Genomic DNA, 27,268 nt, shown 5'->3' with positions numbered 1-27,268 from the left:
ACAACACCTGTCCCATCAACAAGGAATCTGAATCAGAAATACTTTAATAATCCCAGGGAGGAATTACTTTTGTTACATGACTCCATCTGTAATAGAGTGACTATAGGAACAGTTTGATATAACACAGTTTCATACAATATATATATAGTTAGGGGGTCCCTGCTCCATCTCACCATCAGTTTGGGCTGGAAAACATTAAAGACCACTGCTGTAGAGTTTTTTGAAAAACTGTCCTTGTGCATGTTGTTAATTTAATAGGAAATCGGGCACATATAGTGACCACAATCTGCTGAGCTAAAATCAATTCCTCCCCCAAACTCTGTGTATTTTATTTTACTATTTATTCCTTCATGACATAAACACATTTCTAATAATCTTTCGGCCTTTGATCCTGTTCTGCAAACCAGTTTGTTCAAGCAGAATCACACCTACTTATTCATTTCTCGTAGTAACAGTTTGTTGCTGAGTATTGTCATGGCCTCAGCTGTGGTATCCTTGTGAACTGTCTTGAAATTAATGACATCATGCAGGAAATATTCTTTGGGCCCAGCTGTTGCATAAACAGGGCGGATGTTTTGGACTCTGGTTCCCTGGTTCAAGCGGGTCTCTGCAGAGCTTCTCTTGAAGAACATTAAAACAGTTTACTGAACCTTCATGAGGAGAAGTTGCTGCATCTTAATGCTGATAAAAAAGAAGAAGCAGAGCTGGAAAATGACCCAGAGACGTCATTTCTCAACCAGTGAGTTGATTCTTTATCTTTTTAAAGCTGCAGACTTGTTCCATTTGTAAAACATGTACAGAGCAACTGGCTCCTACTCAGCCTTTAAAAAATAGACTTATAGCTTCTTCAAAGGACTGAGTAAAACGTTAAAAGTAACCACAACTTTAAAATGAATGCTTTCCTGTTTTTAACAGTGGCACTTGCATAGACTCTGTACATTCTGTTCATAGAACATCTTGTTAATTCCATGTTTTCCTCCTTGCATGAAAAAGCGAGTCAAATAGAGGGCCTTTAATAGGTTCTGTCCCTCATCTTGTGCCTCTGCAGTGGCTGCAGTGCTCCAGATGTGCATGATCGTCTGTTTGCTGCCTGCTGCCATCACCCAGACAACAAATTCCTCATCAAAGAAAGGTCGTAATTACACCATCCATTCCTCTCAGCTGGTTTGCAGTCTGCCTGGCCCGGCAGGACCACCAGGACTGCCAGGAGCTCCTGGACCCCCAGGGTCCATAGGCCCTATGGGTCCACCAGGGTTGGATGGTCCAGACGGAAAAGATGGAGAAAAGGGACAGAAAGGAGATGGAGGTAACTCACTGCAGCTTTACCCAACTTTCAGCGTTAATCTGAGTATTCAAAAATATGTTTCTTTTACTCTATGCTAGTTTTGGCTTAATAATTAGCATGCAGTTTAATAGGGTTTGATAAAATACAGACTAATACTAGATATTTTATAACAGTCACTGATAGTGTTTATCTTTCACAAAAATCCCAATAATTAATGCTATAGTGTGTGGCTGTTCACAATGTATTGAAAAACCAAATCAAATCTAAAACAGAATTCAGAAGGACCCTAATTCTTTGCCTTTAACTCCAAGTTTGCATCTGTTTCCAGTCTAAGACCACCATGTGTTGAGTTGTTAACAAGTTATATTGTGTCTTCCCTCAGGGGATCCAGGAAGAACCGGGAACCCTGGCAAGCCAGGTGTGAAAGGCCGTGAAGGCGTTATTGGCAAGGCAGGACCCCGGGGACTGAGGGGCCAACGTGGACCACCAGGTGTGGCAGGAAAAGAAGGAAAAAAAGGAGAAATGGGAGACAGCGGCCAACAAGGAGCCCCTGGTGGCTGCAACTGTGGCACTGTGGCTCGATCGGCCTTCTCTGTGGCGGTGACAAAGAGTTATCCAAAAGAACGAATGCCAATCCGTTTTAGCCGGATCCTTCTAAATGAAGGGAATCATTATAATTCCACCAGCGGGAAGTTTGTCTGTGAGATCCCCGGGGTCTATTATTTCACCTATGATATAACACTGGCCAATAAACACCTGGCAATTGGACTGGTGCATAATGGTCAGTACAAGATCAAGACATTTGATGCCAACACAGGGAACCATGATGTGGCATCCGGCTCTACTATACTCCACCTCAAAGAGTCAGATCAGGTGTGGCTGCAGATCTTCTACTCAGAGCAGAATGGACTCTTCTTTGACCCTTTCTGGACAGACAGCACCTTCACAGGGTTTCTCATTTACGCTGATCAGGAGTTTCTCAATGAGGCGGATAACAAGGCAAATTCTCAGGATGATAGTTGACGCGCTAGACCTAAATACTCCAGTTTTATTGTCTGATTTATTATAGGGAAGAAATAAGATGCTTCACAATTCTTCCAGCAGTTTTAAAAAAAATATCCTGCCACCAGGGGGTGTAACAAGTAAAGAAACTGCTGAAAATCAGAAGGACAAAAAACAAAAGGATTTGATGCTTGCAATGATCCCTTTCATTTCCCTGATATAGAGACAACTTTTAGAAAACGTTTTTCCCCTTTCAAAGACTACTCTCATGGAGGTGATTGTAAATAATTTCATTAATTAATCCAAAAATGAGGAGGAAATGCAAACAATATGTGGCTTCAGTCAAATTTATGATTCAAAGAATGGTAAGAACTCCAAACATGTTGAATACATTTTTAAATAATTTAAGTAGTAAAAATGTTTATAAAAAGCAATAAATTAATTAAAAAGGACATTTTACATATTAGATCTAATAAATTTTCCTTGTTCTGTTATTCTTTTCCACATCAGCTTTGGACCCTTGACCAAAAAGGTAAATCTAAACAAAAGACTGTGAAATTTTAGCTTGTCTTTTTTCTTAACATGTGATCAGAAAGTAAAAGTATGATCAAAGCATAGCTTAAAATTAGCTTTAGAAGCAATTATGTTAATGGGACCACTTGGTTGCTTAATGTCAAAGTCAGAGAGCAACAGAAAAGAGAAGATATTAAAAAGCATTATTGATGGAAATTGACATTCAATTCAGGATGAGTTTATTCCAGTCTGAAGTATTTAGATATAATTCAAATGAAGTGAAAGAAAGCAGAAGTAGACCCGAAAATATGCAAATTATTATTTAAAACTAAATAAGGGTTTCCCAATACAGAAATTGAACTTTGAATATACCTATATTGACCCAATACAATATAAGTATAAGTGCCATGAGCATAAATGAATCATACATACTGTTTTTGCTTATTTTATAGGGTGGAATGATAGAAAGGCATGATTGAGTGATATTTCTCAGATAGAGAACAGAAGTCAACAACATCATGCGCTTTATTTCTTATTCACCAAAGAGCTGCATGAACCTTAAACAAAGGCAGATTGAAGCAAAGTGTTTCTATGAGCTTTCTAATCTCAGAAATTAGACACAGGTATATTCCAATATATGATATCAGACCAATTCTGATATTAGTATCGGATTGGGACAGCCCTAGAAATAAGTAATGTAAACTAACATTTATGCATCCTTCAAATGTTTTTTTTTTACCTTCTCAATACATTTATCCTATGATCTGATTTACAATTTGGTTAGTTTTAGATTTGTATTACAATGTAGGAGAAATTAACATTCAAAGTTAGAAAGGAAACGTGGAATTTCACAATTTTCATTTTTACTTTACAATTTTGTAAATAATAAATATAAATAAACATATAAATTAATTAAAATATAATCATAAATATTTGTTTTTGCTTTATTTTTACTGTTGCTGTATGACAATATTAGCCCTACACACAAAACCCTCAACTTTGGGGAAATTATGGCAACTTCAATTTAACATACCATTAAATAGTTCTATTTAAAATGAATGAAAAGTTGTTGTTTTTTTTATAACATATCATTAATTAAATATGTATTTATTTTTCATTAATTCAATCAAAAAAATCCTTATAATTTAAAATACCTAATTATTATTTTGTGGTTGACTCTTAATCTAAAACTATAAAATAAGTATGTAAAAAATATAATTTAAATATACATTTCATATAATAAAACAGATTCTTATGCTTGTAGATTTATAACATGTAGACATTTTCATTTCTATATGTCTATTGAATTGCGACACTTTTTGAGCCTCCTTCCTGTAGAGTTGGAAGCATGAATTAAATAAATATTAAAATAATGGTTTAAGGATTTTATTATTAATTTGCTATGTTTATATATCTAAATACATTTTTATTTTTTTATTTTTCAATTTTTTCTAAGGTTACTACATATTTACATTTGTATTCTACCGCCTATATTGGATTTTAGCAACCTATATTAGATAGTTGTAGTTTTTATAGAGACCTGGTTAAAAGACTACAAATCCCATGTTATAGTAGGAGGAACCTAACGTGCGGCGCACGAGCCCAGCAGCAGCAGCTGGCGCAGCCGAAGAGGCTACTTTGTCAAAGCCGAGCCACCGGAGAGAAAACGGCGGCGCACATTGTGGCAGGAAAAAAAGTGTGAACTGTTTGGGGAAAACAGGTTGAACCGAAGAGCCTTCGGTGGAATTTTCTTATTGGTGGCTGTCTGATGAGCTCCCCATCGGACGTGAAGTTTTGTGTTTTCGGCGTCAGAGAGAGGTCTGTTTAAAAGTTGAGCCGCGGAGGAGTTCTCTCATTCAGGATGTCGGACTGAGACAAAGAGGGTCTGGGGGGCATTCCCGACGGAACGGTGAGAGCCACATGTATTAACTACTGCTGTGAAAAGTTTTACTTTGAAAGAAAGCCGGCATTATTGTTGAAATAAAGCTGCAGTTTTTGGTGTTACTGGAATGTTTTTCTTTGTTTTAAACCTGTGAAGAAAATTAGAGCACGATGGGACGGCATCTCGGTCTCACGCCGTGGTAATATTCTATTTACGAATTAAATTCTGTGTTTTATTTTATTTATTTTTCTGATTTAATTGATAGCTTTTAAATGGAAGATATGTTAAACGCTTTATAGAAACAATGTGACCCGCAGCGTGGCCGAGCGGACATTTAAATGAGCCATTTAAATATCCTCGCAGAGAAGATGGCCTGTGTTAGCAGAGTACTGCTGTTTAATTAGCACCAACATTGTTCTGGTTGGTTTATTTAAAAAATATATATATATACTTTAAATATATATTAATTTAGTTTTAGCATTATATTTTTCTGTAATTAAAAGATTTACAGAAAAAACATAAATTCTAGTGCTTATCTCAAGGATGTTGCCTGTAAAGCTGCATTAAAGCTGTAAATATCGCAGCTTTAATCACTTTTTGCCTTGTTTCCTGCACTTTGAGGTATCTTATCTTTGTCCCGTTTGGGATGCATCCATCTCAGCAGGTTAAACTTGATTGTGGTCGCCTCCCCTGAATGGGAAGGATGGAGAGGGAGCTGCAGTGGTGGAAAGGACAGCTGGCTTCAGACATCCATCAGTCCTTACGCAACAAGGTGAGTTAGCCTCCTATTAATTAATACATTGCTTTTATCTTTAATTGAATGTAAACAGCATTTAAAGACTTCCAAATGACAATATGATCACATGTGTAGTTTGAAATTGAAGTAAATTATTTTATTGGAGTCTGCTGCTGTTATTAATGTGGATAGATTTACTTTAAAGCGTAAGAAAATTCCTGAATACTCATCATTAATATTAGATGGACTAATAGTCATTTAGATTTTACCATTAAAATAAAATCAGCTTTGAATTATTGTGTTAATTTTAATTGACTTGTAACAGTTCTTAATTAGGCAAAATGAAGATGATTTTTAACCATAATAATGGTAATGTAGCCCATTGTTGGCGGAAACAAAAAGGTAATCTGTTTAAATCCATTGCTAGTGTAAATCCCATGGTTGAGTTCTAAAATACGGCTAAAAGCTCTGCAAGTTGTTCAAAATGAAGGATTTTGATATTTGATGATAAAGGCTGAAAACCTCACCTGTGACTCTGTTCATTTGACATGTATGCTGTTTTTTTTTTTTTTGTTAGTTTTTTCTCATGTTGGAATTAAGTGAAGTGGGATTTTCAGAATTGCACCATGCATTTAAAAAATAAGTAGTTTTTAATGGATTAGCACAGCCAGTGGTACACATGCAAATTTAATAACCGGAACAAAGACAGCCACAGACTCCTTGATAGTGACAGAGATATAATTACTGCCTTTTAGTTTGGAACAAGGAGGTTATTTTTTTGTTACACGTCTAAGTCAGCCTAGTTTTACAGGAACTTTTCATCCAAATATGTTAACTTGTTTTTTTCTATTGTTTTGATATTTTAAAATGAAAAGTTTAGACAAAAAATGACTGTATGTATGTTAGAAACATTTTCAAACAACTCATTGGGGAAAATAAATACCTGAAAGAGGAAGAGTTTCTTTTAAAGTGACACCAGTATCATGTGTGTAGGTGAAAATGAGAACACTCTTTCAGTTTTAGTATTTAGCCGACCGATTGCACAAAGAAGTTTACAATTAAACACGGGAAAATTTGTGACACATAAGTTGTAAACAGCTTAATAAAAAATTGTATGGATGTAGTGAAAATTGCAACAAAAAGTATTCAATGATTGTTTCACTCTTTTTAGGGATTAGAATTAAATAAAGTTAATTGACCTCTTTATAATCATACATTTATATTTTCTCCAATTAAAGAGCCAGGGAGAATATTCTGTATTGAAGCATGAATTGTTCTACATTATTTTTCACATGTAGCATTGTAGTTTAATCTTAATAAGGAAGGTTACATTTTCTTTTATTCCAATGCACTGTATGTGGGCTAATTAAGTGTCTGTTCACATATCAGATTGGTTGATTGTCATCATAAAATGTGTTTAAAAATCCTAAATAGACAGAATATTATATTATTTAAAAAACTCATATTTGTGTAAATCAAAAATTGTTTTATATAAGAATAAGTCCCTGAAAAAAGTATTATGAAATATTTTTTATAATATTTGCATTTAATTGAGTCTTGAAAAGCAGCCACTGTAGCATATTTAAAGCTGGTTTTGACAGAGAATGACTCAGCCAGTAATATTGTTACCAAACAATTAAGGGTATCATCCCTAATGTTGGTAAAGCTGTTTGTTTGGTGTTGATGCTTAGTAAAAAACACTTTTTTTTTCTCCCTGGCAAACACTGTATTTGTAGCTTTTTAAAAACAAATATAAAATGTCTTATCAGAGAGAGGAAAGTAAAACATTCATGCTCTGTTTCCTTTTTAATCTTAATTTAGATATAACTCTATTACTAGATTTAGTAATTAGAAATGTGTTAATTATTCCCACGGCGTGATCGTGCCTTTCAGTGTTTCACCCTAATTGAGACATTTAAAAACTTGACTGGCATTTTCAACAGATGACCCCTGTGGAGCGAAAGGCCCTATGGGATGTGAATATCAGGTGTCTATAAATTGTTTTTCATCTTGAGAAGAGTGATGGTTGTGGCATTTAGGAGTTCTAACCAGATGTTTTTCAGTCATTTGGATTCAGATTTCTCACGCTGGACATTGTCTGACTCAGAAAAAGGGAAAGAAAATCTGCATGGAGGCGGAAACTGACAGAACACCCACATTTTCTTTCCATTTACTATAATCAGAGAGCGTTACTGTCAGCCTAATGCTGGGGTTTGGTCGCCCTACATCTGTGTTTCCCACTGCATCTTAACCAACAGTCCCAGTTTATTATGGTGTACCTTGTAGTACAATACCTTTGTTGAACACGGAAGAACACACTTAGCATGACTCATATAAGAAAATCACTTTATTGTGTCCTCCTGTTTAAATCGCGGTGTGTTCAACTGAGTCAGCAGTGAGGATGCTCTGTAGAGGGTTTTTCCAGGTACAGAATACCACTCTGTTTTGCACTATATGATTCATAAATGATGATTCTGTATAATTTCCCCTTTTCTCTCGTGCATTTTTTTGTTTTCTTGTTTTAAAAAAAATATACCTTAGCAGTGATTGCATTTGTCTTGAAATGCATTTCAGGAAATCTGATAAGCTATCATGTGTTATAACCTGTTGAACCTTCTGAAGCCATTACAAATCATGTTTAAAGGGAAGAAAATAGGATGACATTAAAGGGTTCTCTGTATAGCCAGAAAAAAGCTTTTGTTAAAGGTTATGTCCAGTTAGTATTAAACCAAAAAAAAAATGGCTAGCTTTAAAGAGAACACACAAGTATGAGGAATCTAAGATTATTAAAGAAAAATCCAAGTTACCAAATGGCTAAGACAGATTTAAACTGGGTCACATTTTAAGGTTTTAGGAATTTACTGCAAAACAAGCTCACTTATGACCAAACTTATGCTTAACTTAGAGTCAATAAAATCGCTGATGCTCTTGATATAAATGCTGCAACATATCAGAGTGTTTAAAAATTTAAAGGCGAACATAAACAAACTGTCTTGATCAGCAGAGATTGTTAGATATTCTCCTAATTGTTAGATATTTACTTAACCCTCACCCCATAAAAAAAAAAAACTACAGTGTAGTATTAAAAAATGGTGGAATCATTATCAGAGCCTCACACAGCGTTCAGATCTCCTGCATGGCGCCCGCACCCCCAACGTCTCATCCAGCCCTAATGACGTTTGCTGCAGTGATAATGCCCTGATGTGGGAGATAGCAGGGCTGTGTAGCATGTGGCAAATTATCAGACATGCAAATCAGCAGGCAGCTGTGGAATCCTTAATTACGGTGCGGTTCCCCCCACAAAGGCACTTCTCTGCTCCATGCAGACCCCACCACCACCTCCCAAGCCCTCCAGACTGCAGCAGCCTCCTCCCTTCAACCATCCCCTCCTTCATCCCCCCTCCCTTCCTCCTGCTGCCCTTGCACCTCTAGACAGACAGATGGACCAGAGGCAGTGGGAGGGGAGGAGAATTTTGGGAGGATCAGTTGATATGGGAGTTAGAGGCTCTGGGGGTGGTGCTGCTGCTATAGATTGATGCAGGGAGGGGGGGCACTGTTTATTTTTGGATTCCATTGAAGTGTCAGTCGGAGCATTGCCCTGTTCTTTTTTTGGGGGGGTAGGTGTGCCCAAAAAAAAAACAGTTTGAAACTTGACTGTGTTAGCAGTTTTGCCCTCACTGCAAATGCTATTGACTGTAAACATGTTTTCCTGAGAGCTTATCTTAAAACTTGGCTACTCTCCAGCTAGCAGATATTTTTGATATAGAACAATATACCAGCTGTTTAATGAGCAAGAGTCTTTCCAACCAGCAGAACTCACTGTAGAAATGATAGGAAATTATGCCACTTCTTTGAAATTTTGCTTTAGTCAGGCAATGCACATAGAAGTATATACTTTCCTGATTGTGTACACATTGATCTACCTGATGGCATTCTCTAATCAAACCTATATTATTGTTTGTTAACTCTTATTTAAAAGGTTTTCAGCATTGTAAAAGGTAAAGGCTGATTTATACTTTGAAACTAGGCCGTCTGCCTAGGTGTCGCAGTGAATAAAGACGTCTGCGCCCCCTCCGCAGACACTCTGCTGCACCTTTCCCAAATTGTAGGTGACCGCAGACAGGAGGTCCGCTTGTTTTGTTTGTATGACCGCAATTGCGGAAAACAACTCGTGAAGTTTGACCAGCTTGAAGAGCGAGGTGCGTGAAAACGCTGGGAGCCTTTTTCCACCTGGATCCCTGCTCTTTTTCGCCCTCATGTCCCTCCGTTGTCGCACAAACTTGCCCCCGCTTCCTCACCGCCTCGGCCGTATCTGCAGGGAGTATAACCTGTCCTTAACCCAGCTTAAGCGTTTTTGGCTGCTCTATAAATGCCCATGTGCCATTTTAAAGGTTTTTGGAGTCTCAGGCAAAAAATTTTTTCTTTCTAGCTTAGTTGAAGGTGATTCAGAAAGAAACCCTAGGCTGATCTAATGCTAATGCCCAAGAGTGTCTTCTTTCCACTTTGAAACACATGCAGCTAATTGAACATGAATAGGAGATGTGTTAGGGGTGAAACCTAATCCTATCTGCTGCTGAACTCTGGCAGAGGAAGTCCCTCCCTCCCCAGGCTACACGCTCACAAACCCTAACCCATTGTTCAAAGCTGCCTTCAATGATCCAAATTAGCTTCAGCTTTCTGTAGCAGTTTCAAATTCAGCAAGGCTGAATCATTTCTTTCTAATGTTGAAACTATCTCTCTTTATGAATGTTTTCAGCATACTTAAACTCAGTCAATGGGAGATGTGAAAAGATCACTATTATCATGCATACCAATATCATCCCAACTTCCTGCCCACCCTGCTCCTATCACCCCCTGTTGTTTTTTTAACATGTCTCATCTTTCTTTTCCCCTTCCCAGGAGCTGAAGCTGCCTATCTACCGGGCCCACTCTCCTCAGATTGGAATGCGGCGCTACTTTGCAGACTTGCTGGCCATCTTAAGCAACCGATACCAGCTGTGTCCCACTGCACGTCACCTGGCCGTCTATCTGCTCGACCTGTTCATGGACCATTATGATGTTGCTGTGAAACAGCTCTACATCATCGCCCTCTCCTGTTTGCTGCTAGCCAGTAAGTTCAGGAACTGTTTTAAAAAAACTTATTAGTTTTAAATAGCTTCCTTTGTTGGAAGGAATATTGAGAATTTTGTCTTTCGTTGCCTTACAATAGTTAGTTTTATTTTGAAAATGGTATGTTATTTCATCTGGATGTAAACAGCCGCTTCAGCTGGATCTCTCAGCCTAAAGCTTCTGTGGTTTCTGCTAAAGGTGAAGCATTTCCTGAAAAAAAGGCTAATTTAAGCATCGCAGTAGAGACCCTCAGACTTCACTCTCACAGAAAGTGAGAGTAACACATTTAACACTCATTTAACATTAACAGTTAAATGTGTTAGAAATAAAAACAGTTCAATGTGATTGAAGCAAGTTTGACAACTTTAAGAATGTGCATTTGAATTAGTATTTTTTTTTCTTGTGTGGGGGTTGGGCGGTTAGAGATGGACCACTGAGATTTTTTGGTTTATGTATGTATCAAAGCATTAAATATATTTAGAATCTATGAAAGGTATTATGAGGAGAAACTTTTCTCTTGTTTATAAAGAATTGACTTGTTGTTTATATTAGGATAAGAGGTGATAATATTTGATATATGTGCCCGAAATTAGTCTTTTGCGCAGATTTTAGTAAAGCAGGGTTTTACTATTGAAGCAGAAATCTTTATAGATTGGATGGGCATTTTAATTAGTAGCAGTTTGCATGTTGAGCAAAGCTAGTATTACCTTTTGTCTATAGTGTCTATAGTGTGTATGCCTTGTAGAGTTTGTCAGCATCCCATAACTGGGAGATTTTCACCATTTACAATTGCTTTATGTTCTTTAAAAAACATAATTTTTCTCCTAAAAATGATGAACAGGGCAGTTTTGATGTAGGATCTTTATCTTCATCATCTTTATCTTTTATGATTTCCTTTGTAGCTGAGAGTAAAACCTGCTGAAGATGAAGAGGAAAAAAAGGCTTTAAAGGAGATTTTGGTCTTAGAACTGAATATATATTGGTGTTCTAACAGAAAGTTCCTCTTTTAAATCATAGTTTGCTTACAATTAGTTATGTTTTTCTTTTTTCTCTCTTCTCGATAAATCTTTTTCCAGCTATTTTTTGTGCTTTCAATTTTTCCTCTTTTGCTGTGAAATCTTGGTATTTTTTTTAGCTTTGTGTTGAAGCAGGTGCGTTAATCATTCATATCCTGCTGATGCACAGTGCAGGTTGCTTGGTGGTTATTACTGTCTCAATGTCTGTCTGGTGATTAGCAGACTGTGAGCTTTTTTCATGCATTAATGCAGCCCTTGGCATCATGGATAATTAGACTAATGATGCTGTCAGAATGGGAGTCTGGAAGAGAGCATGTTCACTTGGGAGTATGTGTGTGTGTGAGAGGGGGAACATGTGAGTTGAAACAGACTATCTTCAATCAGAAGTCACCATGTTGAGATGATAAAATAATTTCTAGAGATTATAAAATAGATTTTAGAGTCATTTTAGTTGAGTTTTTTTGTCCAGACCTGAGTGGAGTTTTGTTTAATGAATCTCTAACACATTAATTAGACTTTGTATTGAATCTTCTAATCGTAGCTTTCATTTGCTATGGCTCTCTGTTCTCCTTTGCTCCTCCAGCACTCGGGGGAATCTCTGTCATGATTGATGAAGGCTTGAAAGACCCCTTGATTCACAGTTGACTTAGGTTTTCATCTGTCTTGAGGTGCTTTGGAATCTGGCCTAGTTATTGAACAACCTGCCTGGGTCTCACTGCTCCCCTCTGAAACACTATTGTCTTTCTTTTAACTTTCCTGCCTTCTGCACTTGTTTAATTAATCTGTACCCTCTTTGTGCCTCTCAGCAGTCACTGGCTAATCCTGTTACTCTATTGTGTGTGTGTTTTTTGTGGGCACTAATGTGTGTGTGGGTTTGTGTGTTAGCAACAGATGAGTTCCTCTTCCTTTTACAGGACAGAGATTATAGTCGGATTTTTTAAAAACCTTTTAGGACCAATTGTTATTTACTGCAGGCCATTTATTTAGAGATACTGCCTAGCTTTGAGAGCGCTTTTAACCCCCCAACAAAAAAAGGGCCACTCTGGGCAGAATCCATCATCCCAGAACCACGAAGTTTCCTTTGTGTTACATTCCATGAAGTCCTGCAGTGATCACATCAGTCTTCCTGCCCAGTTTAAGTCCACAAAGTCAGAGCTTTGCATCCTGCAGCTGTTTGTCTGTATAGATGACATCATTACTGTGTTTGTCAGCCAGAACAAAAATGTTATTGTATTTTCTATTTAAGCTTGTTTTTGTTCTTTTCTGCTTATTCTGGATTAATGCTCTTGTCTGGATTTATCGCTGAATGTTATTTTTTTAGTAAAAAAAAAAAATAGATCAGCTTGATGTAAAAAGCTTGTATTAGAAAAACAACAACAAGAACAATAAAGAACAGCCTGCTGAAACCACTGAGCACATGAGGCACAGCCATGTTGACCACAGGGTGCACATACACGGATGTCGGAGCCCGGGGGTGGGGACGAGCTGTGTGCTGAGGGGCACCTGCCATATGCTCTCCGAGTCAGACCTCAAACAAAAGCCAGTCAATGCAAGCAGGCCGGCCAGCCCCTTCCCAGAGAGGGGGGAAGGGGAGCACACTCTGAGGAGTGGAGGTTATTGTGTATGTCTGCATGGAGCAGGGTTTACCATAAGACAAGCAACCAGGAGGATGTGGTCACCATGACAACTAAATTATTTTCTTTCTAATGGTATATATATATATATATATATATATATATATATATATATATATATATATATATATATATACCAACACGAAAAACAAACAAACAAACAAATGGCTTTTTAAAGCCAGGCTTCCAGTTGCATTTTCGTTTTCTGCTGCCTGCACCATTTCATCCATGCTTCTCTCACCTTGTCAGGGTTGGGCACAGAGTTGTCCCGGGACAGAACTCTCTGTAAAACCAACCCCACATTCCCCGGGGGCTAGGAAGTGAACAGAGCAGCACTTCAAAGCTAGTTTGGCTGCTGATGTTAAACAGGGTGAATTGAGGCAGAGGGGGTGGGAGAGGTGGTGAAACATGTTAGAACTTCACCACCCAACAGGGTGCCCTGAAATGCAGAATAACAGGGATATCACTTCTTTCCTCATTCCTTTCTCAAAGTCAAACCAATCACATGCAGGTCTCTTGCATTTAAGAAACCCTTGAATGAAATACAGACTAGTTTTAAAGGTAAACACTGAAGGAAAGCAGAAAACTAAATGCCTCTGCCAAATGAGAATCGGGTGCTTGCGTCTCATTGAATCCCACCCAAAACTCTTGACACGCATATGCATAGAACAGGGTTTCTGCAATTCTCTATGTTCACCCAAGCATTCAGATTTTTGGGTCAGAGGTTAGCTTGAGACTACATTGTCAGAGTCCCTGGGTCCTGGGGCAGCAACACAGAGATTAAGTGATGGAGCTGTGACCAACTTCTTGCTCCCAGTGACACATAAAGGATGGATCAGGAGAAGAAGTCTCTTCATGGCCGTCAGTTCAAATAAAAAAATAGAAAACAAACAGATGGAATAATTAAGAATACTTTAGGAAGTTAACGTCAACCTCTGCATTTGCAAAAAAGTAAATAAATGATAGGAAATAGATTAAACATTCTAGCTATATTAATGTTTCAACTTATCTCTAAATTTTGTAATGAAATAAAAATTGATGCTGTGTTTAAGTTTTTCCCATTTAGTACCTTTATGCCCCATAAAAAAACAAAAGGTAAATGACTTAATAGTTCCCTGACTATCTTCTTTTATATATAATAAGCTTAAAGATGTTATATTTACCATTAGTTTTATCTTAGACGCTCAGGAAATATTTATTTGATGTATTTTTTAAGCCTGGACACTTTCGCACATGAGCTATTTGGTTGAATTTAAACGGACCAGAGTTTGTTTTCTTGAATTGTTTGTTTTGTTTAGTGAGAGCTAGCTTGCAAATCAACTCAGCTGCAGTTCACTTGCTGCTGGAATGCAAACCAAGAAGAGGAAGCGAACCAGCTGCAAATATCCAGTGTGCAGAGTAACATGCTGGCCATCTCTTATTGGGTTTTTTTGTAAAAAAAAAAAAAGCAAGTATTTTAGAACATGAAAGTAGAGCTGGAGACCTCAAGACGGCATTAATGTGCTGTTGCGTCATGGCTTGTTTTGGTTGTAAACAAGCTTGCTAAGCAGGGTGGTTTTCTTCTTCCTCTACATGCCTACCTCAAACGTCTGCTTGTTTCCATCAGTTCAGTCACGAACAAGGAGTTGCTCTAACAGTGTAAAGATTTTTCATGTAGTTTTGTTCATGTGATATTAAATAAAACCAAATAAAGGACAGAACATTTTCACCAATTGATGAACCGGGTTTTCCCGACTATCCTGATATATAAACACTTTGAGTTGATTATTTTGTATCACAGAATCTCCGCTGTCTGAGAATACGTTCCTCAGTTTTACCATCAAACCCTTATCAGTTCCAGCCTATTTCCACCTTGACCCTTTTCCCAAACAGCACACCTGGGACAAGCCTCTGCATCCTGGTCTCACCTCTTGCTAACCCTTGACCTCTTAGCTCTGTCTGTTGACTCGCCATCCCCATCATCTGTAGCTGCTGTGAGAAATGATAGATTGCTTGTGTTGGCTGCGTATGGAGGGGCAGCTTCTGGAGATAAAAAACGAAGCTTGCTTTTTCCCTTTGCACTACTCATCTGTCTCTTCTTGCTTGCTGAGATGAGATAGGATCAGTTTGCTTCTTTTTTTTCCAGGTGAGCTGAACTCAGAAGAGAGGAATGCACCATCTAGCTCAGCCAAGACAAAACTGATAGGAGCTCTTGTGGTTTAGGTTTGGTGTAAAAGAGCAACAGAGGATCAAGTACATGCACAAAGTCCAGTTTGATAGATCTTGTAATGGTTAATATAAAAGGCATGACTCTTTACTGAGGTTAAATCTAACCTGTGTCTATTTAGCCTGTATTTAAATAAAACAATAGATTTATCTCTGTTTGTAAAATTTAGTTTGAATGTTCCCCAGGTTTAAATGCAGATGGTGAATATCTCCAGTGTGAGATCAGTAAAGTTAAACTCTTATTATAAAGTTCAATTATTGTTATTATTAAATTAAAATAGTAACATTTACAGATGGTTTCATGGTGGTTTGGATGTTAGCACTGTCACCTCACAGCAAGATTAAGCACTGAGTGTTACTAATGTTTTGTTTTTTACTCTGAGGGTCTTTCCTGATTACACGCAGCCTGTTTCCGAGGGTCCCCAACAAGATAAAGCTGCTTTAAAATGCTTAAAAAAAATTATGATTTCAAAGTAGAAAGGTTTGGTAAAAAAATGCCTCTAATGTGTTTATTTCCAGCAGCATAATATCATTTAGATTTGATAGAAATCTCTGAGTTGGATGTTTGCTTTAGCAGTTGGTTGTAAAACTGCAAATTAAACTTTTTTCCACAGAACACCTACAAGGTCCCAAGTGTTTCCTGTGTGAGATTTCAAAACATCAACAATCAGCTTTCACATAAAACATGGTCTTCTCTAAATCGTTTGGTTTTGGGTTGGTTTGTTTTCAATTGTACCGAGACTTTTTATCTGATAGCAAGAAAATAAAAACTGACATTAGAAGGTTTGTGGATTTTAGATATCCTGTTTATTAAACACATATTCAAGTTAAAAGCAGGTTATGGTATTTTTGTTCTCATGTTGCAAACTTCGCAACTTTCCCTTACACCGAATCTCCAGCGGGTGACCTCTGTTCTCTGGCAGAGGTTGTTATATACTCAGCTGTCGTTCTTTTGCAGCCAGCTGAAATCATTTGCTTTTTCGCCTTCTTTTTTTAAGATGCGTTCTCATCAGTAATTCTGTTGGTGGCTCATCCACAACTGTGGCGAACACTGAAGGGAACTGGTTGGATTATGTCTCAACTTCAAAGACCCTGGCTCTATGGGTTGTTTCTGGGGGGATGGCTTTTTATGGCTGTTTTTGTGGACATCTAGCGGCATGCATAGCACTGATCTTGAGGATACAAGGGTGAGAGAATGTAGCAAGTGTGCAGTGAGACGTGGAACGAGTCATGGTGGCTGTAAACGGCTGTGTTTCTTATTGTGCTTCCTGTTCTGCAGTAGAAACACTAATTACACATTACTCCCACCTCCCTGCTCTTCGGGCTGCAGCTCCCTGCCTTCTACACGTCCTAGCCTCCTGCCCTGTTTAATGATAGGTCACAACACTGGTGATAAAACTTACGCCGGGCAGCAAGATGCTCCTCTAGACGTGGGGATAAAGGGATCAATGGGTTCTTCAGTATGTCAGGCAACGGCTCAGAGTGTTTCCTTTGACTCTAACTCAGTAATGCCAATAAACACTCCTATCTTTAATGTTTGGTTGCCATGGTTTTAGATCAGAAGATTAACTCCACTGAGGCTTTTTGTTGTTCTCAGCTTGAAACGTGACATTTTTATCCTTAGAGGGCGTCTTAAACAGTCTCTCTCTGATATGTCCCTGCAGTGGTGCATAAGCAGCTTGTTTCATTGAGTGTGGCAGATGCATAAATCTGCTGTTGTAATCAGCAGCAACCTAAACAGTGTTGGTCAGAACTTGGAAATCTCTTTTTAAAATGCTTTCTGGAACAGTTAGTGTTGTTTTTAATTTTAAAATTTAGAAAAGTTTATGTACTACTGATTTATTCTATATTTCCCTCATACCAGCACTGATTAAGCCTTTATATTTAAGGAGCTCCTAAGTCTAATTTAAAGTCCTCTCTGGAAGCTGTGTCTAGTTTTAATGTGTGGCTGTATCAGAGTAACCTGACACCCTCCTCGCCCTCATTCCTAATTTTTGGAGAGGCGGCCTCTTGGAGCCTTGGATTAAAGGCAGGAACAACCCTCTTCATTGGCCACATGGACCCCTGAGGCCCCGGGGCTGTTGCTATGGAAAAAAAGTAGCTCTTAAAATTGAGAGGGAGCTAATCACAGCTACATAGTTCTTGACTGTGAGTTTCTGGATGAAATTTTAGCTCTACTTCCTGGATATAACCAGGTTCTCTAAGTCATTTACTCTGTTGGATGTTTTTTAGGAGTTGAAAGCTTAGGTCCTTATTTTTAATCTAACAGTATCACTGTTTTCAATCCTTCATCAATTTTTATGCTATTATAGTGATTATTGCTGCAAAAATTGATGCAGCTATATAGTACTCTCACTAACAGTGTGTGTTATTAATACTGTAAAATATTTTAAAATGAAATATTTGCATGCAAATCAGATAAACTCTTAGTGTAGTTGGCATAGCTGCTGTTCTCTAAGAAACTCAACCTCAAAGAGAGCCTAGTTGGCATTGTAAGAATATTAACATCACCTTTTACCATGTTGATATCATGCAATTTTCAAAAAATTAGGTTAGCCATTAGTAATAATAAATTAAAAAAACTGAATTTAGAAAAAAAGAAAATATAGTTATTAAAAAAAACATGAACACAATCCACACACCCACCCTTACGCCTGGTTTCAGTATTCCATTGGGGACTTTCCATTGACTTCCATTCATTTGTTGGCAAGTTTTACAGCCTAACCCTGACCCTAAACCTGACCATTATGGCTTCATACCTAAAGCTAGTCCTAACCTAAACTGTGTTCAATGTTCAGTAGGACAACTGCACCTGTTGACAGATATGTTTGTTCACTGTTAATGAGCAAGGTACTTACATTTGTCAGGGACGTTTTTTTTTTTTTTTTTTTTTACTTTTTGTAGAATATTTTTTTAAATAGAAATTCAAACACAATATTTTATTTGACTAAATTATCATTCAGTAAACTTGTATTTATTATTACCTGTGTGAATTTAAAATGTTTTTTAATGGGGGGATGCAAGCATAACATCTATATATGTGTATATATGTGTGTATGTTTGTTTATTTATATATATATATATATATATATATATATATATATATATATATATATATATATATACATATATATAAATAAAATTATTTTATGGTTTATAATAATTTTTTATTTTCCGGTAATCCTCCATGGCATTTAATGAGATGAACTACCTGTTGTTAAATTACATACTTTTGTGTTTATCTTGACTTTTTCTTTTTTTTTTTTTTTTTTCTAGGTAAGTTTGAGGAGAAGGAAGACCGGGTCCCTAAACTAGAGCAGCTGAACTCTCTCGGCTTCATGTGCAGCCTGAACCTGGTTCTTAACAAGAAGGATCTGATCAAAATGGAGCTCCTGCTGCTGGAGACCTTCGGCTGGAACCTGTGTTTGCCCACACCTGCCCACTTTATCGACTACTACCTCCATGCCGCTGTGCAGGAGGGCGACCTCTACAACGGCTGGCCGCTGTCCTCCCTGTCCAAGACTAAGGCTTTTATGGACAAATACACTCACTACTTCCTGGAGGTTTCACTGCAGGGTGAGTTTCAGAGGAAAGGATGTAAATAACTGAGACTTCCAGCTAGTAAAGACTGAACAATAAGATTTTTTTTCTTTTTGTAGATCACGCCTTCCTGAATTTTAGACCCTCTCAGGTCGCTGCTGCTTGCGTTGCAGCATCCCGCGTTTGCCTTCAAATTTCCCCTAGCTGGACAACTGCTCTTCATCTACTAACAGGGTACTCCTGGGACCACCTGACCCCATGCATCGAGCTAATGCTGCTGTAAGAGATGCACAAACACACACAAGTAAAAGAAAATCAGTAGGTAGGGCTTAAAGACTAGAATATAGATTTTCAGGCCAGGTCGGGCCTTGATGTCACGCAGGTCGGTCGGATGCGGCTTGGTTCTGAGATTCCTTTTTTTTCCACCAGCTTAGTTAATTTTGTTTTAGTGGCTGCAAACTGCTGCTACACTTATAAATTAACCAGTAAGATCCACATATGATGATGTAACAGCATATAGAGACAGATACAGTTTGTTTTCATAATGTTTTACATTTTCTCTTGTTAATTGTTTTAAAGTTAGCCTTTCCATGACCATAGCTGCATTATTTCTTGGTCTATTTTCTATAACAAAGACTGTCTATATGGAGGAGAGAGTCAGATATTTTAAGTTCAGCAAGATTGTAAGTTGCCAAAATTGTTTTAAACTAGTACTCATCCATTTGAGTTTATGTAAAGCTGATATTTGAAACAAATGTCTGATAAACTTTCTTTGAAAAATTGCTCAAGATTAGTTCATGTTAGATCTGAGGTTGCCAAAATAACCAATACCTTGACATAATCGATTAAGACAAACTATATTTTCTAAAGATTCTCCTTTTCATTAAAACTAAGGTCAGCTTCACCTGACCATAATGGCGCTGGCAGTTATAAAGAATGCATAAATTTTTGAGGATACCGCCTGCTGATGAGTTGATGAGGGCAAAAATATTATATATTATAATAAGTTACATAAAATTGCTATTGTTACTATTTTCCATTAAAGCCTGGGGAAGTCCCCTCACCTCCTATTCCCTCAAATTGGTTTGGCCACCAACAGCTTCTTTAAAGTTTATTATTGACGTGGATAAAAGAAATGAGGCTGTGCTGCAGGTAGAGACAGGAAAATCCTGGGCTTGAATTTCTCCCTCAGCAGCGGCTCAATCACTTTCATGTAGAAAAAGTTTCCCGTTCTCACCTGCAAACAGCCCTCTCTCTGTGCAGGCTGTCATCAGGGTTTGTTAGTGCTGTAATGACTAAGAAACTCAGCAGTTTCTGTCATGGACCTGTTGGGTATTTTTGCCAGATGAAGTTATAATTAGGAGTGATTCAATAGGTGTTGTTAAAGGGCTGCACTGTTTCCAATTTGCTCTAGACTGATGTGAACTGCTGTGAACTACCAGGGGCGTTCACAGCTTTACCCACAGGATCTGGGCTGAATGCTAGCGGAATGAAAAGATCCTGCTGTAGAACCCCAACTGCTTAAGAGACGTTTTAACATTCACATTTTTGTGCTCAATATATAATTAGGGTTAGTTGCGACTGGAGCAGGTATGGAAAAGCCAAAAGTGCCATGAATTTAGTACATTAAAAAGCTGCAATATTTCTATTTGTAAGTGTAAACATTTCAGCTGTACTTATGATGCATGCAAACAAATTTATCCTAATTAAATAATACATAATTTTGTTTAATTATTAGATCCACATTTCTACATTATGGCTCAGTAATCAATTAATCTCTTGCTTTACATATCAAAATCTTTATTGCTACTTGAAAGTTAGTCATTATGGTTTATATTTTTAGGGTTAACTGCAGCTGACGTTTATTTGTTCTCATGTAAGCAGGCAAAAAGAGTACTTAAAATTGTCAATGGGGCCCATATCCTGGCAGTAAAGGTTGTCAGTGTGACCTTTCAGGGATGGCCAAAAAAACCAGCAAACCTCTTTATTGACAAATCAAAGACAAAAGAGGGGTTTGGAGTAATGTTCTCTATAAGGGAAATAATCAAGAAAAAAATTAAATGCTGAGTGGTGTGGCGTTCTCCCCAGCGTATTTCAGCTTAGTAGTCCTCTATTTTTAAAACTGTCCCTGCTACGCTGGAATTAAGGCTGCTAAACTAATTTTATGAGCATATCAGCCCTTTGACTGACTTCTGACCCCCTCCCCTGTGCTCTGTCCAGCACGTTTTACCACAAACCCTGGTTACACTGACATTTTAAAAATTATACTTAACCCATTTAGGCCTAAAACGCCTGGAAAAAACACCTTAAAAACCTATGGCCGATTTTAAAAAATACCCCTAAAACCTGAAGTTTTTCTGTAAATTCAGCAACTGTGTCAACGCCTAAATTATTGATATCTCAGCTTCTGTAGCAGATAGAACTCAAAATATATTTTATCTTTGAAATTCTTCCAAAAAAAAAATGTGAAAAGCAGTAATCAAAAAAAAAAAAATTCAACCTTTTATTTTTTCCATATGTGATCATGTCTTCATTGAGAATGTGCAATATAAAACGTTTTCAAAATAAAGAACAAACATTACATAAATAACTATCTGATGATTACTTATTAACAGTATTATTATGCATAATAATGCATATGTCTGTGTTATAAATTGCATACAACCTACCTCCAGATGGCCACAAATCTGTCCCGGGACATATTTTGGGGGAACTGCGTCCTGAAGAGAGGTTTACATACACAGCCCAATAAATGTCTTCATCTCCGTCACAGTCACGGGTGACCACTTTGCCATCTTTGCTCTTGTTGGAGTTTGGTTTGTTTGGTCACTGTACCTATTCGTCTCGGTAACTAGATGCATCCAAAGTTCTTCATTAAAAATATGCTCAAATGCCTGCAGCGGTGTGGCGTCTGCAGGCAAATCAACTTTCACTCCAGGTGTGCGGTTGAAAACACTCCGTGCATTGCGGTGGTAGTTCGATTGGTTCAGCGCGTTCAAAGTCATCATTTTCATCTATACCGTCATCAAAGCCGACACACTCCTCAAAATCACTGCCTTCCGACAACTCTTCTCTGTCAAACTCCTCCATGTTTGCTTGAAAAAAACTTCTTTCTTCTTGCTTGACTTATATGCTCTCCCGGCGTCAATGGTAGAATGACGCAACAGCACCCCCGGCTTGAATGGTAGAAATGCGGTAATGCTTTCCCGGCCTAAATGGGTTAAATAAGGCCGATACATTGACTTTTGACCATAAGACAGACGTACGCTTAAACCAGATCCATGTAACCCTGTATTTATTTAATTGTTGTTTAGTTTTTTTGTTTTTATTTCTGTCAGTTTCATTTCTTTATGGCATGATAACTCGACTAAGATTGTTTGTTGACCGATGTTTTCATGGATTCAATTTTGATTTCAGGTCATTTCAGCGTGTTCTAATGCTTTAAATTTAAACCCTTATTATGTAGCTCTGGCTGAATATTTAGGACCATAGTCCTGTTGAAGGGGAAATTTGCCATAATGTCAAGTATTTTCCAAGATTGTTATGATTTTAGTTCAATTCATCTTCATATCATCTCTTTACTGTTAATCCTGGAGAAACAACAAGTCCTGGATTTTCTCTTGGTTTCTTTCAACAATAGTTTTCCTCCTCCCTTGAAAATTTTTGCTCTTTCAAATGCATTGCACAGTGGGCCTCTTGGCTGCAGTTTCTGGCTGGCCCATCAGTTTAGGTGGATAGAAAATATCTTGGTACTACAACAGGTCTGCCCAAGCTGCTCTTTGCATTATTAGATGCTGAATTAGATGTTGCTTTGTCAGATATTTTTATATAAAACACAATATTCTCCTATTCGATGTGGTCTGATGGCTGTTTGGTGCATTATATTAAATGTAATGCCAGTTTTCAGTTTTCCATTTGGAAAATAAATATCTTTGATCATTTTGCCTCTTATACACAATCATACGCTGCTGTGTGTTTGTTAGTATACTGCTCTATAAAATGACAAAATGACTTTCTTCATGGAAACAGCGTCACTGACAAATTTTTCCCTGTTTCTTGTGCTAATGACAGGGCCCATGACAACGATGTGAAGGAGGCCAATAAAACCAAATCCACCCCTCCCCACCGGCCTTCCTCTCTGCAGTCACAACCTCCGACTTCTCACCTCTCTCCAATATCTGCCATCCAGAGACCCGCCTCGTCTTCGTCTTCCTCCTCCACCTCCTCCACGCCACAGTTGCTTTTCCAGCCAGACAGCTTCTCGCACCTCTCTCAGCATTCCCCATCTCTGTCCCAGCTCCAAGCACTAGCTGACTCTCAGGCTTTGGGCTCAGTGGTAAACATGTCTCAGGACTTCCTTCAGAGCCACAGGATGGGGCTCCTAGCTGGGCCCCCATCCATCACTGCTGGGGGAGCTTTCCCCTCCTACCCAAGCCTAACCGCTGGTCTTCAGCCTGGGGCCCGTGCTCTGCCTCTTCAGAGCCCCATATCTGTGCAGATGGCCCTCGCTGCAGAGCCACGGCACTGTCTGAGCATGGCTTACAGCGGGGGCTACCTCGGGGCTCATCACACGTTCACAGCCGGCTGCTTTGACAGGTGACGCCAGGAGACGGAGAGGGAGCACAAACCCATACGGGAGTCCCCCAGAATGCTTCCGTCCCACTTTCCCACCCCGAAATATCCATTTACAGACCTCCTCTCCCTCTCCGTCAGCACAGCAACACCTCCAGCCACCCCAGCTTCCCCGCCGCTCTCCCACAGACGCCTAAAACGTAAGCAGAGGGCCAAAGGCAAGACAGACCCAGTGGAAGTCATCACGCTGACATGACGAACGCTCCGCTGCCTCGAGTGGAACCCTGAGGTGCTGCAGAAATCTTTCCACCATATTCTGAACTGGCTTTATACATGTGTGTTATTATAAGACTGTCATCACTGTGAATGAGATGAAAGCAGCAGTGTGATCAAACACCCACCTCATTCAGTGTCTGCTCTCAGTTGTGCATGATAGCAGAGCCAATTTTAGAAGTGCACAGAACACAACGTATCTGTGGTGAATGCGTCTTGCTGCTCAATGTTTTTATTTTTCTTCTAATCCCAAAAATGTAACATTTTATAAGAAATCTGGCTAATTATATTTTTATGTAAGCTGACATTTGACTAAAGATATCCCGAAGTAAATGGAGGCATAAAATGGTTGTAAATGCCTTTGAAGATATTTTTATTCCTCTCTCATAAATCAGCTAACATTTGATGTAAAGAGCTGAAAGGCTTCTCTCATACTTCCCACCAACATAAGACCTCAGAGGAGACCAAGAACTTGTTGTTCTGTGCACAGCAGGTGACATGGATTGGCTCGAAAAGCCCTGCTGTTTTCACTCTTTCTCATTCTCTCATTCTCCCAAAGTTGAGCCTTCACACATGCAGGTTTAAATGTGGCTCTCCTGCAAGCTTTCCTCATACCGAAGTTTTCATTTCTTTAACACAAATTGATGTGACTGGACCAGCCTGGCGATGATGATGATTATGTGGAGGTTTGTTGTATTGTACATATGAAATGCTGCTGCCTTCTTAAGAACTGTTGGTTCTGTCTGTGTTTATGATGTTTACATGAACCACTATCAGGGACTTTATCAAGATTACTTGAATATGATGCCATTGAAACATTGTTATAGCTTTTATTTATGACTTTTTTTATTCTCTTGTTTTGTTTGGTGTAGTTTAGCTTTTTAAAACCAACGTAGAAATCCAACATTTAATAAACGAGTGTAGTTTTCTTTTTCTGTATGTTCAGGCTCAGGTTTTAAGGCTGAAGCTGCCTTTTTTTAATCGTCTCTCCTTTTTGGGCTTTAAAGTGGGTGCTACTGTAGCATCTACCCCCCCACCCCTTTATCACTGGATTATATTACTTGTTTCTGACTCACTAAATGCGTTAGCTGCATAAAGGGAAAGGAAAAAGTTTTGTAGCGTCTGGTTTCACATTTAAACATCTGCAGGCAGTCATCTGTAATTGCTTCCCAAATTTGTAAAGCTGCAATCCTCCATCTTCCACTTCCTGTTGAAGCGTAAACACATTCCTAGCTTCCCAGAGTTGATCTCAAAGGTTGACCACCGGTCACCACGCTGGAACTTCACGTGTTTTAGGGCTCTATTTGGTCTAAATTAGGACTTCAGTTGTGAATTATTTTCTCAAAGAATCATGAAATATAATATACTGGAAATTGAACCTAAATAATAATTACCGGTACCTGTAGAAATATGAATTAAAAGATAGTTATAGATAATTTCAAAACAACTTTTAAAGTTTAAAAAGACAGGAATGTTCAATTTTTGATTCTGTTGTGCTAATGACAGCTAGCCTTTTCTGTTACTGTACAAACCCTGAGGAAACGGTACCAACTTCATAGGCAAATTGAAATAACTGTAAAATGTTGACATATTGTTGACAATTAATGTTAAATTTGACTTTTCTTGAAGTGAGGCTTCCTGAATTTCCTACTGAACATTGTTTCCCCCACAGATTGTGAAGATATGTGTTGTTGAAATGACCTGAATTAGCTAAATCGGCGTCCGTCTTACTAGCTGCTAGCTTTTCACCAGTGTCTTTTTTTAAGTAACAGCACTATGATTTAGCAAATCAACATGAGCTCTTCCTTCATAAGAAGCGGAAGTGACTTGATAAACACTAAACTAATAAATCAATTCAGGTGTGTGTATAATACAAATGGTTAAACATTCATTAAAAACATAAAGTAACATTTATTTGGCACAAGGTGAAGCAATCAGACCCGTTTGTTTCCATAAACACTTATTCAGGGTGAAAAGGCAGCAGATAGAACCACATTGCATTTTGTTTTCTGATCAAAAAGTCAAAATCCCTTCTCTTACTAAGGGAATGGTTGCTGATAACTTCCTAGAAACTCTTTACATATCTTAATTTATTATGTCTTCTACTAATATGGGTGGAAAAGTAAACATTTCAATTAAAATCCAGCAAATCTGGATGCTAATTGAACTATTTCAGTTTACTTTGGAGGATTGCTGATTGCTTGTTTTGGAGGCTCTAAAAGTTAGGGAAAAAAACAAAGAATCAAACTATCTGAATATTTAATGTTTTGGCTTTAAAGGTAAATACACAGTTTGTTGTAGACACAGCTTTACATGGATTTCTGCAAGTTGAAGCTCCTGAAACATTCAGTAGCTGAAACAACCTGCTTCAGTTGGTGTTTATTCCAATTTACTGGAAAGCTATTTTTTTTCTGTCTTAAATGAATTCAACTCTGTTCTTTGTTTTCTTCTTCGTGTACCATTTTGTTATATTTTATACATTCCATATATTTGAACTATGGTTTAATTTTATTATTTCTGCTGTTGATGTAAACTAGATTAGTAGTTAGTTTTGTTTGCAACTTGTCATTGAGGTGTCAAAAGGTGCAATAAGTTGTCTTTGGGTTTTTGCAGACCACAGCCATCACTGACTGATGCGTACCACTGGTTCAACGCTATTAACTTATTTTGTTTCTAATTAAATGTGTCATTTAACTTGATCTCCACTATAGGGTTCTGAACAGTTAACGTGTTGCATATTGCAGCTACATGCTAAGAGTGATAAATATTACGTAATACTCTGAGCTTTGACTGTTTAAATGTTTTTTGTTACCTGTCTTGACCATGAAAAGTGCTCAAGTCACTCACCTCACAAGACAACGTGTGTTCTTTGTAACAGTGATGAAATGACACCACAGACATTTATTTTTTTATTTCTTTATAACAACTTGTAGTCTTGGTTTATCTGACACTGAATGATGAAACATTTTTATTATTGTGCCACAGTGAAATAAACCCACATTTGTGTTGATTTTTGAGATGTGTTTCCTATCTCTTGAATAATTTCATCAAAATGACTGTAATGTTCATGAAAATTAGGATTTTAATGTGAAGTTAAATCAAATCTTGCTATTTCTGTAGTATCTAAGCGTTTATAATGCCTCTCTAGTGAAGATGTGTATAAATCCGTAACATTGAAATAAGAATTTACTTCCATTAGTCTATTCTCACACTGTAAAAATAAAGGGAAATCACAGTACCTAAACATAAAGAACAATCTGTGATTGTTAGTAGATAAACCTTTTGTGATTTGGACAGCATTTATTCATTTATTCTTCTGTCTGGTGAACAATTTTTTCGACCTTATGTTTTATAAAACATTTTTTCATTTAATTCAATTCAGAAATGCTTCATTGACCCCAAAGGGAAATAAAAATTTGTAGAAACTGGGTTAATTTTAACAAGTTATTGTAGATGTTGATAGCTGTAGCCAGAAAGGATCTTCTGTGGTGCTCTATCTTG

The 27,268-nt window shown here is 37.8% G+C and overlaps 2 protein-coding genes across 3 annotated transcripts; both read left to right on the top strand.

The window, feature by feature from the left end:
• The first annotated feature begins 546 nt into the window (after positions 1–546).
• Positions 547–3,620, top strand: c1qtnf2 (C1q and TNF related 2). Its single transcript, XM_038299115.1, has 3 exons — positions 547–739; positions 1,049–1,306; positions 1,668–3,620. Exons 1-3 carry the CDS (start codon positions 655–657, stop codon positions 2,306–2,308), a joined length of 984 nt encoding a protein of 327 aa, XP_038155043.1. The 5' UTR covers positions 547–654; the 3' UTR covers positions 2,309–3,620.
• Positions 3,621–4,329: 709 nt separating this feature from the next.
• Positions 4,330–26,784, top strand: ccnjl (cyclin J-like). Of its 2 annotated transcripts, none has more exons than XM_038299112.1 (6): positions 4,330–4,709; positions 5,347–5,454; positions 10,318–10,528; positions 18,659–18,958; positions 19,042–19,201; positions 22,994–26,784. In XM_038299112.1, exons 2-6 carry the CDS (start codon positions 5,377–5,379, stop codon positions 23,520–23,522), a joined length of 1,278 nt encoding a protein of 425 aa, XP_038155040.1. In that variant the 5' UTR covers positions 4,330–4,709; positions 5,347–5,376; the 3' UTR covers positions 23,523–26,784. The 2 variants fall into 2 exon arrangements, with proteins under 2 accessions (XP_038155040.1, XP_038155039.1); XM_038299111.1 differs by having other exon boundaries at positions 4,332–4,709; positions 5,344–5,454.
• Positions 26,785–27,268: the final 484 nt, after the last annotated feature.

This window comes from Cyprinodon tularosa, unplaced genomic scaffold (genome assembly GCF_016077235.1).
Source record: "Cyprinodon tularosa strain WSP-4 unplaced genomic scaffold, ASM1607723v1 ctg42, whole genome shotgun sequence".
Taxonomy (NCBI): Eukaryota; Metazoa; Chordata; class Actinopteri; order Cyprinodontiformes; family Cyprinodontidae; genus Cyprinodon; species Cyprinodon tularosa.
This window is presented reverse-complemented; position numbering and strand designations above follow the sequence as displayed.